Source organism: Pteropus vampyrus, unplaced genomic scaffold (assembly GCF_000151845.1).
Source record: "Pteropus vampyrus isolate Shadow unplaced genomic scaffold, Pvam_2.0 Scaffold51, whole genome shotgun sequence".
NCBI lineage: Eukaryota > Metazoa > Chordata > Mammalia > Chiroptera > Pteropodidae > Pteropus > Pteropus vampyrus.
This window is the reverse complement of record NW_011888832.1, coordinates 5,674,240-5,686,856: the sequence shown is the minus strand read 5'-3', so window position 1 is coordinate 5,686,856 and position 12,617 is coordinate 5,674,240. Positions and strand designations below refer to the sequence as shown.

The 12,617-nt window shown below is 47.4% G+C and overlaps 1 protein-coding gene and 2 pseudogenes across 2 annotated transcripts in view; 1 reads left to right on the top strand and 2 right to left on the bottom strand.

The window, feature by feature from the left end:
• Window positions 1–166: 166 nt before the first annotated feature.
• Window positions 167–285, bottom strand: LOC111739629 (annotated as a pseudogene).
• Window positions 286–6,474: 6,189 nt separating this feature from the next.
• LOC111739625 lies at window positions 6,475–6,592 on the bottom strand (annotated as a pseudogene).
• Window positions 6,593–8,791: 2,199 nt separating this feature from the next.
• PAPD5 (poly(A) RNA polymerase D5, non-canonical) overlaps window positions 8,792–12,617 on the top strand; it is a 16,687-nt gene continuing 12,861 nt past the window's right edge. For both annotated transcript variants that reach the window (XM_011360160.2, XM_023530657.1), the window contains exons 1-2: window positions 8,792–8,853; window positions 11,911–12,034. In XM_011360160.2, the coding sequence (XP_011358462.2) occupies window positions 8,807–8,853; window positions 11,911–12,034 (171 nt within the window). In that variant the 5' untranslated portion in view covers window positions 8,792–8,806. The remainder of the gene's footprint in view (window positions 8,854–11,910; window positions 12,035–12,617) is intronic.

Here is a 12,617-nt window from a genome sequence, read left to right as displayed (position 1 = left end):
AGTTGCTTTCAAGTTCCTGCCTTATTTAGGAATTTTTGCCTTTTATTTATAATTTTTATTTTTTATTCATTTATTTATTTTTAGGCGAGGCAACCCTTGGTTGACCTCACAGATTGCAAAGACCTTGTCAGTTTACAATTCCTTAATTTTTAAAAAAATTTTTTTACGCCTACAGCACCTGGTCTTCCTAGGTCGTCTCCCATCCAAGTACTAACCAGGCCCGATCCTGCTTAGCTTCCGAGATCAGATGGGATTGGGCACGTTCGTGGGGGCGTGGCCACAGACCCCGCCTCTTGTTCTTTTTAGGGAGTACAGCTTTTCAGATACACTAAACTGCCTTTGGTCCGTCTCACAATTGTCCTCTCCTTTCCCAGAGGTGACTACTCTTGCAGGCAGGTGTGTGTTCTTCCCAACCACGTTTTCATGCTTCTGTCTACCTACGTTTACATCTGTAGCGGTACACACCATCAATGTCTGTATTTTTAAACACTCCCTAAACAGTTTAATTTTTAGTTCTAACTCTGTAGCACTGTTTCTCAAATTAAAATCTTCATGAAATATTTTTTGCACATATCTAGTGTTAGCTTAAGTTTTTCTTATTGTGAAAAAAATATATGGAATGTGAAATTTACCATTTTAATCTTTTTTAAGTATACAGTTTAGTGGCGTTAAATACATTCACGGTGTTGTGCAGCCGTCACCACTATTCGTTTCCAGAACCTTTTCATCATCCCAGACAGAAGCTCTCAGCCATTAAACAATTCCTCCCCATCCCCCTCGCCCCCAGCACCTGGAAAGTAGCCTCTGTTCTGCTTTCTCTATGAATTTGCCTGTTCTAGGCACTTCGTGGAATCATGCAACATTTGTCTTTGGCGTCTGGCCTGTTACTTCACTTAGCATAATGTTTTTAAGGTTCATCCATGTTATAGCATATATCAGAATTTCCTTCCTTTTTAAGGCTAATATTCCACTGTATGGTTATATCACATTCTATTCATCCATTTATCTTTTGATGGACATTTGAGCTGTCTCTACCTTTTGGCTATTCTGAATAATGCTGTGAACATTGATGTATAAGTCTCTGAGTTTCTGCTTTCAGTTCTTTTCGATTTATAGCTAAGAGTGAGATCGCTGGATCATATGGTAATCGTATGTTTACTTTTTGAGGAACTGCCAAACTGTTTTCCACCACAGCTAAGTAATTTTATATTCCCCTCAGCAGGGCAGGGAGATTCTGATTTTTCCACATCCTCTCCAACACTTATCTTCTGGTTTGTTTGTTTGTTTGTCTGTTTATAACCGCCATCCCGATGGGTCGAAACAGTATCTCGTGGTTTCGATTGGCATTTCTCTAATGACTAATGAGGTCGAGCATCTTTTCATATGGTTATTGGTCATCTGTACGTCCTCTTCAGGAAATGTCCATTCGGATTCTTTGGTCATCTCTGAATTGGGCAGTTTGGTTCTTTTGTTGTTGAATTGTGAGAGTTCTTCATATATTTTGGATATTAATCCTTTATCCAATATGTAATATGCAGATATTTTCTCTCATTCTGTTGCTTGTGTTTTCCCTTCCTTGATAGTGTCTTTTGGTACACAAAAGTTTTCAATTTTGATGGAGTCCAATTTATCTATTTTTTTCTCTTGTTGCCTGTGCTTTTGGTGTCATATCCAAGAACTTATCACCAAGTTCACTGACTCCCCAGTGTTTCCTTCTGAAAATTGTCTCATCTTAGCTGGTAAGGTTAGATCTTTGGTCCACTCTGGGTTAATTTTTGTTCATGCCGTAAGCTAAAGGCCGACCTCCGTTGTTTTGCATGTGGGTATGCAATTTCCGTGATCATTTGTTGAAGACTACCCTCCCCACTGGCTGCTCTTGGCACCCCGGCTTATGTTATTTTTGTTATAACGTAAGCATGCCATCCAGGTATAAATTTCCTTATGCTTAAAAGGTTATAAAAACAAAACAGATTAACAAGTTAAATATAGATAAAATGACAAAGCCAATACAATTAAATCTAAGTTTATGGGACAGATGCTGTTCTACTCAGTGTGAGCGTGGCATGGCCTGCTGTGGGGTTGGGGTGCGTTTGGAAATACCGTTATCACTGGGCCGCGGGCTGACCCAGTTCCTTCACCCCTTTTCTCTATTCTGAAAACCATAAACCTTTGCAGGGGTGCCGTTTGACCTTACTCGGCGTGTGTGTGTTACACATGGGTAGGTCTTACTCCATTCTTGACCGTTAGTACAGACCAGTTGGAATCTCATTGTTTGGCCCGAGCCTCATGGTAAACACAGCAGCTCACATGGGCCGGGAAATTCCTGGGCGGTTCTGCGTTTCCGGGGAAGCATCTGGGCGATGCAGGCCAGGCGCGTGCTCGCGTTTTTAGAGTAATATTGAAATGAAAACACCCAGTTTGAAAATTCGCGTAGAGAACGTGTGCACTTCGAGATGTGTCTGCAGACTCAGCGTGAGACCCATTTCTCAATGTTCGGCAAACGTCATCAGCTAAGACCGAGGCTGCTTATAAATTTAATTACTTTCCCTCAAGTTTAAACAGTTAAGTAGAGATGCTGACATTCAGGTTTGGCAGGAGGAGTCTGCTTCGCTGTTTGTTTGTTTGTTTGGTTTTCCTTTTCCTCTGGTAACCACTTTCGCGACATTGCTGCTGCTCCCTGCTGCTGTGCTGCCTGCTCGCTCCCAGGCGATGCTCCTTAGGTTCCTTCCTTTAGCTGCTGGTCCACCTCTTTCCTAATTCCATTAACTTCAGTTATTCTCATTGTAACTTCAGTTTTTCTTATTGCTTATTTTTAGTGATTGCATCTTATTGCTCTTCCCCTTGAATACAACCAAAATAAAAGCGTGTATCCTTAATCTTTAGATCATGCAGTGCACGTTTAAGAACAAATTTACTGCCGAAAATCTCTCAAGTGGCTTTTACTACATTAGTTTCATTTTATGTGGTTAACATGATGCTTGAATACTGTGTCTTCTCACCGTTAAATTCTCAACTGAGCGTTCCTGTTTTAAGTAGGAGACTGCCAATTTGATGATTGGAAAATATTAGAAGTGAGTTATGGTGAGAAAAGCTACGAAGAAATATTCCTTTGATCATAAACACCTCTGGCATTTGTTTCTACTTGAAGATGACCTTTTCCTAATGCTTGTTCGAGGAGAGAACCTCTCACCTCTCCAGACAGGTGTGGGGACAGGTGGCTAAAACCTGAGCTGAGACCCCCATGGGGAAGATCCCCTTCAGCTTCTCAAGTGTCCCAGTGCGTGGTGCAGTTCTCATTAGTGTGACCTCCTATATATACCACCCAAAGTCAAACCCTTCTCTTCTACGCATGATATGCAGTAGTACCCTAATATAATTGCAGGATATGATAAAATATTTCTAATAAAAACAATGTACAAGGCAATGCACAGAATACACAGTGTAACTTGGTCGACTTGATCCATCAAGTTACTCTTGGATGTATTATGGAGCCTACCCATAGGGCAGCGTCAGCAAGCTTTGTCTATAAAGATCGTAAATATTTTAAGCTTTGTCGATTCTGCGGTCTCCGTCTCAGCTTCTCAGCTCTGCTGGTGCCGAGCACGAAAGCAGCCGTGACAGTGCGAATGACCGAGCACGGCCACGTTCCAGTAAAACTTTAAGTCTGTACACGGTGGTTTGAATTGCATGTAACCAACACCTGTCTCAGAATACTCTTTTGATTTCAGCCATTTAAAAATGTAAGAACCTTCTTCCTTGTGGGCTGTTTCCACATAGGAAGTGGGCTGGGTTTGGCCTGCGAGTGCAGTTTGTTGATTTCTGTGTAGAGGAGTTAGTGGGTCTTCGAGGTGCGGTGGAGCCCAGCCCGCCTGATACATGGGTTATTTGTCAGCATACGTGGGAAATAGCTTTTTGGTCCAGGCAGAGGACCAAGGGTGAAGGGAGTCGGGTAGCCTCAGAGTCACAGAAGATCCTGGAATCTCAGATGGGGTGTGTTATGTGACAGAGATTAAGTGATTAGAACAGCATCCGGCACAGTGCTGGGCGCATCGTTGCCTTCCATCAGGGTTTGCGGGGCGGCTGGTGGCTGCCGTATTAAGTGATTCTGCTGTTCGGTGGGCCTGCCATGCCCTCTCCTTGTCCGTGTGGCCTCACGAAGGCCCATCGGAGGGCCGGGGCCTCGCAGAGCTGCTGGGTGGGCACAGTACCCGTTTCACAGATGCAGATTCTGAGACCGAGGGAGGTTGATAACTTCTGAAAGGTCACTCAGCTAGAAAAGTCTTAGTTGGGATTTGCAAGTAATTTTACCTTGATCCTAATGGTTGGCGTGTTCAAGTGAGGAGATCTGTTTTTTCAGATTTGGTTCTGCTGTTGATTTTCTGTGTGATCTTAAGGAAGTCAGTGATTCCCTGTTAAAAAAAAATCTCTTAATATGATGTACAGCATAGGGAATGCAGTCAGTGATACAGTAATAACTCTGTGTGGTGCCAGTTGGGTGCTACACTAATCGGGGGACCACTTCATCAATTATATAAATGTCTAACTACTAGGCTGTACACCTGTAACCAATATAAAATAATACTGAATATCAACTCTCATTGAAAAACCAAAAGCTTTTAAAGTAACTCCATGTCTTTCCATGGCTTCGATAGCTCATTTCTTATTAGTGTCGAATAATATTCATTGTCTGGATGTGTCACAGTTTATTTAGCCACCTACCGAAAGGCATCTGTGCTGCTTCCCAGGTTTGGCAGTTATGAGCAAAGCTGCTGTAAACATCTGTGCAGGTTTTTGTGTGGACGTAAGTTTTCGGCTCACTTGGGTAAATACTGAGGAACGTGATTGCTGGATCTCGCGGTGCGAATATGTTTAGTTGTGTGAGAAACTTCCAGACTGCCTTCCTCAGTGGCCGCACGTTTCTCCTCCCATCAGTGATGGCTGAGGGTCTGTTTCTCTGCGTCCCCGCCAGCATTTGGTGTCGTCGGGCTCCTGGATTTGGCCCTTCCGATGGGTGTGTAGGGGCATCTCGTTGTTTTAATATGCAATTCCCTAATGACACACGGTGCCAGGTGTCTTTTCATATACTCATTTGCCATCTGTTTTTTGTTTGTTTTCGTTTTTGAGGTGTCTGTTTAGGCCTTTTGCCCATTTTTTAATTGGGTTGTCTTCTTATTGCGTTTTAAGAGTTTTTATATCTTTTGGATACCCGTCCTTTATCAGATTGTGTGTTTTGCAAATGTTTTCTCCCAGTCTTTGGCTTATCTTCTCTTTCTCTTGATAGTCAGATATTTTTCTAATCGCCGAGTGAAAAAGACTCTTGAAAAGGGAGACTTAAAAGCAGAAATTGCAGACTGATGGCCTAAAGACCGGATCAGACCTGCACACACCCTATGTTTTGCTTATATTGTTTTGTCTTGTTTATCTTTTGAAAATTATGTCAGAATTTTAAAATCAAAATTATACCTACAAGTCGAGATTTCTTGCTTATCTTAAAAAATGGGAAGCGTTGGCTCACATCACTATGTGGCAGCAATTGGCCAGCATTGTCTGGCAGCCCGGGCGTGGGCTTCCCCAGTCACCCCCTTCCCCACCACTGTGTAATGCACCCCAACATTGCAGGTGTATGCGAGTCACTTTCTTGTTACAATTATAATCATTTATGTTAGCTGTCAGTTTCTTTTAGGCAAAGATTCATAGGTATACATCCATCAAAATAAGAAAAGAATTTATGCACGTTGAAAAGACTTCAGAAAATGGAAAGACTAAAAAGAAAGAGTATTTGTCTCTATGGCAGAGCGTTAATAGCTATAATTTATAAAGAATGCCAATAAGAAAAAAAGACAAACACAACACAAAAAATAAGAACAAGAAAATTAATTCCCTGTAGGCTGTTTGCGTCCCGTCTGTTTTGTTCAGCGGGGTATCTGGGTGCCCGGCGGTGCCTCACCCTTTGTAGATATTTAGTAAATATCTATTAGTAATCAATCAGTGATCGCTGGCGTCTCCTGAGGGTTTGCTGCTTGCTACATGAGCAGTAGACCCAAAGCCTGCTTGAGCCCTTTCCAGACTCTGGTTTAGTCCACAGAAACCCTCTGGGACAGGTCCCCTGGTCCTCGCCCCACATGAGGGGGACGGGCCTGGGGAGGTGCAGCACCTACCCATGGGGTGGTGACACGGGTTCGATCCCAGCTCCCGCTCTTTAAACTACCCCGTTAATTCCGTCCAATAGCTTACTGAAATGAGTTGGAAAGATAGAAAACAAATGTCCGATAAACGTGGGTAAAGTTCCTGATCTTTAGGAATCAAAGCATAAAAAGAAAGCACTTGCCATTGGTGCGGGGCTGGGGAAGGGCCCGCACGCATTTCTTTCTGTCTTTTTTTCTTTTTAGTTGTTTTTAGGCGAGGCAACCCTTGGTTGACCTCACAGATTGCAAGGACCTTGTCAGTTTACAATCTGTTATTTTTAACTTTTTACGCCTACAGCATCTGGTCTTCTAGGTGGTCTCCCACCTAAGTACTAACCAGGCCAGACCCTGCTTAGCTTCCGAGATCAGACAGGATCGGGCTTGTTCAGGGTGGCGTGGCCGTAGACCCTTCATGCATTTCTGCGGGAGACTGTCAGCACCCTCCTGGTGGAGGCATTCGGGGAATAGTTCGCAGAAGTATTTACTGTTCACATTTTTTCACTACAAGATTCCACTTCTAAGAACTTATTCTAAGAGAAAAACGAGAGTTGATTACAGATTTACCTGCCGAGTTAGCATTATAATGTTAATTAAGTCGTGAAAAACTGGAAGCAAGTAAATACTCAGCGATAAGGGATTGGTAGGATAAGTTATGGTAGATTCGTATACTAGAATAATACAGTAATGAAAACTCACTTTTATAGTATCCGACGCCATGCATGGTGACTGCTGAGTCTAGAATGGCACGTGGAGTAAAGCGGCTTGCCTCAGGTGTTGGGTGAGCTTGGGTGTCTGTCATGGGGTCACCACCGGCTGTGTTGGCCGCTGCTGAGGGGGTGGAGCTATAGGTGACTTTTACTTATTCATGTTTTTCTGTGCTTTTCCAAACAGCTGTAAATTTCCATGTTTCTTTTAGAGTTTATTTTGTTTTTGCTGTTAATTTTGAAAGAATATAGGACCCAGTAAAGTCCACCTAGGTTTACGTGCACTATGTTTTTGGCATATGTGTAAGTGAGTTTACCATATTTGATACAAATTATTTACGAAGCAAATAATCACCTCTAACGTGTTCTGAATATCCAGGTTTCCACGTGTGGGGCCCTTGAAAGCGAAGTGCTGTGTGTTGGTTCCGTGCCACTTTCGCTGGTATTGGAACAGGGGAGGACAGTACAGGTGCTTGTGTGTTTCCAGAGCAATGTCTCTTCTTAAACGCCAGCCCTCCACCATAGATAAACAAACAAATAAATGAAAAGCGAATAACAAATAAAACTTGGTGTCAGAATTGTATGTGTTAACCACATCTAGCTTTCACCGTTAAGAATCTAACAAACTTCTGTGAATGAACTATTCTCACTGGCATTTGGACATTGTAGATGAGAAAAGATTTAGCTTTGTTCTTTTCACTAAGCAAATATTTGAGGACCTCCCACTTGGGAAATAAGTTTATTAACTAAGCTTTTATTTCGAGATGTTCGGTCTTAGTTGGAGGATACTGTCAGCTATTCTTCGAGCTTCCCAACTGTATCCAGGTTTGGTCAGATCTGCTCAGACTGGTCGGTGAGTTCAGAATTTTTCCTGGAGGGGGAAAGAACTGACGACTGGATATAGCAGCTCTTAGGGGACAGTTTCCTACCTCATCTCACTTTTCCTTCACTGTGTATTGCTGGAAAGCAGCGGCAGGCTGGGAGCAAAGAGGCTGGGGAAGAAGGCAGATGGCTGCATCCTCTCTTCGCAGCCGTGAAGGGGGAAGGGACGGAGAGGAAACCAAATGGAAAAACTATTTTTCTGAAACACTGGCCTAATAAAACTGTGGTCCAGAAATCGAGAGCAATAGACGATGACATTTAAAAAGAATGCTCTAATTTCCAGGAGAGCAGATACGAGCACCTCTTAAAAGGAGAAAAAAACGAAAACTCTATAATCTAGGACACAGAGACGAGCATCCTTCCTCTGCACTTTTATGCCCACGTTCTAACCAAGGAGGGGTTGACCCAGCAAATACGACATTCTTCGACGATGAATAACAGTTTTAGATGCCGACAAAGCTTGCAAAAGCGAGATATGCAGACTCCATTTCCTTTCAAATAATTTTACGTTGTCATCCATGTTTTCTCCCTTGTTTTTTTCAGGCTTAGAGTATAGTGAGAATACTTTTGTTTGCTTTTTAGCTTCGATACTGGTGATCTTCCTGGTTAGCGAGGCAAGGCTTTTTCAAGTGCCCTTGCTGCGTTCTTATCGGTACTGTAGACAGTTAGACATATTGCGCAGACTTGAAAATGTAAAGACAGTAGGGTATCCATTCTCGACGTGCCTCGAAGCCTTGGCCTGGAAGCTACGTGCCCAGGGCGGTGCCTCCTTACAGCCGTGCGTCTGTGCTCGTGCACGCTGCCTCCCTCAGGCTGCTCTCTGCGGAATGGATTGCCTTTTCTAGCTCGAAAAGACGTCTGTAGCTTTTGGGCCATATGGCCCTCCTCTCTGGCTCTGTCATTTTCCCCCACGGGATGAGCCCGTTTTCTGGGGTCCTGGAGCTCATCGTCAGGCACAGCATCTCCCTTTTATGGCCACGTGGACGGGTGTGGATGCATGTGCACACATGGACTCGAGAAGGGCTTCTCTGGGCCATGTCCTGGGTCTGGGGACACTGCGCAGAGTGCGAATGGAGAGGCCCGTGAGTGGGTGATGCTCTGTGATTGACCGCTGGGCCGGAGGCGGGACTGGGGCGAGCGGGGCAGGAGCACCAAGGAGGACCCAGAGTGCTTCTGCTTTGGGGGGTGTTACTGGGAGATGGCATTTGAGCTCAGGAAGGCTGAGCGGGATGCTGTTCCGGCCCAGGGCAGGGGCCCGCTTCTGTGTGGCCGTTCAGCGCAGCCTGCCCGCACTGTGGCCGTAATGGGGGACGGCGAGCAGGCGGGAGGCCGGCCAGGAAGGGGTGCTCTGATAAGGAGTTTAGAAGTGACACAGACGGGCTGAGGATGGGGACCCCGGAGATGGTGTGGCAGACGGTCTGGAGAAGGGAGAGGCTTGGGCCGGGGAGACTGGCTCGGAGGCTCCCGTGGGTCCCGCTCAGAGACCAGAGCTGGGCCTCCCAGGCGGCCGGGCTCTGATTTGGAAGTGGTGGGTTTTTTTCTCGGAGAGGGACAGGCTTGGAGACCTGTTAGCTCCAGAGGATGAAGAAGGACGACCCAGGGAAGACGCTCAAGTTTCCACTTGGGGAACAGTAACTCAGCGGGGAGAATACGGGAGAAGGAATATGTTTTGGAGAAAGATATGGAATTTCTTTTTGGACTTACTGAGTTTGAGGTGACTGAGGTAGAGGTGTGTAGGTGGCAGCTGGAGGTACAAGGGCACTTGTGCGTGTGTGTGAGAGAGAGGGAGAGGGACTTTCTCTGTAAAGTCGTGTTCCAGAGCCTCCTGAGGATGCCACTCACACTGTACCGGGCTCGCCCTCGGCCTAGTGCTGTTACTTGACTTGCGTCTGAGGAAAATCAGACAGCACAGGATCCCTGCCCCTCAGCCCTCAGTCCCCCGAGGAAACCACCGCCAGCAGCTTTCGGTGTGTTCTTCCAGAAATTCCTCCGGCATGTACACAGACATCTAGGTCTGTACATCCCTAGAAAGGGTGAGTCAGACACCAGCAGAAACTCGCTACACACTGTATCAGGCATGTGACACCCCCAAACGTCATGTCGTCGGCCCCTCTGTGTCCCCAGGGGTCAGTGCCTCCCCACAGGCCAACTACTGACTTCTGTACCTGGCGGCATAGGTGCTCTGGCTGCCAGGTGTGTAGCCTGTCTGTCTGCGAGGCTAGGTTGTTGGAGAGACGAGTTCTTTCTCTTTTTAGTGTTAGTTTTCTTTAATGAATATTTTTCAAGATTTGTTATAAAAGTATATGATGGCAGTTAACATGTATGCATTTTTCAGAGGTAGCCTGTACAAATATATACATTTTAAAAAGTGAACCCCCAAATTCACTCACCAGATTTAATCAGCACAGTGTATAGATCCTGCTCTGTGGGGTGCCGGGAAATACACATGCACACACCCACACACGCACGCGTGCACACACTTTTCATGTGGGAGAAGATGAAGAAGACAGGTGGCCTATAATCTCTGCACACAGGTAATAACTCTGTTAGAAAAGCAGACGAACACACACTGGTGTTTCAAGAAAATTATAATGTTGCACCACGATATGAAATAAAACAGTAACGTCCCCCCAGCTCTCCCGCCGCACCCACCCCAAGGTGGTCACTGTCAGGGGTTCCCCCAGAAAACGTGTGACAGGTGGAAACACACTGTGTCTCTCGCTCTGTGTGTGTGTGTGTGTGTGTGTGTGACGTGCACGAAAGACATCCTGTTACACACATTGTGCTTTTTCTTTTAAACTTAAATCTTCGCTCTTCTGTCCGCTGACGTCGCTCTGCTCCATTCCATCTACCGGGTTGTCACTGTCGTTTAGGGGGACGTCGGTGAGCGCTCTGTGCTATCTGACCGGCTCCCTCTGGCACTCCAGGCGGCGCTGCAGTGAGCACCCCTCCCTCGCCGTGGTCCTGGGGGATGCTAGGAGGGCATCGGTTTTTAAGCAGCTTTATAGAAGCGTCGTTGACACAACGCGCCCCTTGCCCCGCGCGCTCCCACGCACCGGTGCCCGTGGCTCACAGTGTCCTTCTCCTGGCCGCCTGGCCTCCTGGCTGCCTGGCCTCCTGGCCGGCCGCGGCTGTGCCAGGCTGACTCAGCTGCCATCTCCTCCCTCCGGCCACCTCCTGGCCAGCGTCCGCCAGATTAGCGGGTTCCCTCCATCCCACGCTCGCGTGCCCGTCTGCCCTGTGGTGTCAGGGGCCCGCATTCCTCCTCTGCCGGCCGCCGAGTGGCCTTCTCGTCGCTCACCGGCGCACTGCTCGCCCGGCCGCGGTGTGCTGTGTCCGGAGCCCGCTCCTTCCCCGCCGCCACCTCCTGGCCCCGCCCAGGCCGCAGTGGCAGGGACGTGGGCGCTGTGCTCCCCGCGTCTGGTCCGGTCTCCGCCAGCCCATCTGTACAGTCAGCAGATGACGCGTCCGAAAAGGCTGCGTTTTTGAAGTCCGTCTTTCCCTGGTCTCTCTCAGAATCCTTTAAGTGCGTGGTTTCCCATTACATCGGGGACGTGCCAACTTCTTAGCGTGCCATTTAAAGCGGCTGTCGTCGGGCGTCTCCCACTCCCCCCCCCGGCGGCTCGCTGCATGGAGCCTGCTCTGCCAGCCCTGCCCTTCAGGTCTTTGCCGATGCTCACCCGCCGGCTCACTCATTTGTCACTTCATTCGCCAAGCAAACATCACGAAAGACGTGCTGTTGCTTCTGGGAGGAGCAGAGTGCAGAGCAGTGAGAGGGCCACACCCGTGTCGCCTGGATTCTGTGTCTGCCGAGCAGCAGTGCGAAGGCGAGGCCGGTTCTCACACCCAGCAAGTGTCCGCACAGGCCGATAGTAAACGCTGCGGGAGCCGCTGCTGCGCTTAGGACCTCTGGGACATTCTCATTTTAATATTGAATTATTTTAGCATTTTTGATTAAGTTTTGAGCATTCCCATTTTAAGTCAGCATGAGTTGCAACTTTAAAATTAAGGTAGGAATCTACGTGTGTAAAGCCATCTGCTGAGTTATAAGACGTAATTAGATGAGGTCATTTCAGACAGCGATCTTTCCTTCAGCTGGCCCTGCCCATGTTAACGTTTCTGCTTTTCCTCTCCTTCAGTCTGCATGAAGAAATCAGTGATTTTTATGAGTACATGTCTCCGAGGCCGGAGGAGGAGAAGATGCGGATGGAGGTGGTGAGCAGGATCGAGAGCGTGATTAAGGAGCTCTGGCCCAGCGCCGACGTGAGTGCCTGTCTGGGTCGCTGGGCGCTTAGGGTGCCGTTGGGTCCCGGGGGGGTGCGTGTCGGTGTCGCATTCGGAGTCCACGTGCAGCTAATGAAATTTTAAAGGCCAGCAGTTTCTTTAGCCTTTAGAATTTGGGGTTTCCTGATTACTTGTATCGAATTGGCTGATTTCAGACGATGTCTCTGCCGTACTGAAGAGCAACGAGTAAAGACAAGCTCTCTTAGGGGTCTTTAGTGTAAAGAGGAGGTCGAGCCTCCTCGTGGTCGTCGCTTACTGGATGTGCCGTGTCCAGCCCCGCCGCGCGTTGGTCCCAGCCTGCCCGTATCACTCACGTCATCACTCATGGTGGAGTGAAAGGTCACATAGGGCCTCCTGTGCCATCTGAGGTCCCGCGAGGCTGATGCCCGTGGCGGTCTGTCCTCCTCCCCTGGAGGTGCCGTTTTCTTCTCCGTCCGGCCCCCTCGGCCCCAGCCCGGCCCCCACCCCGGGCCCAGACCTCGCTGCGATTTGCGGTTCTTGTCGTGGACAGAGTTAAACCTTCACCTTTTAGGGCTCCTTTGAGGGTCTCTTGTGCAGTTGT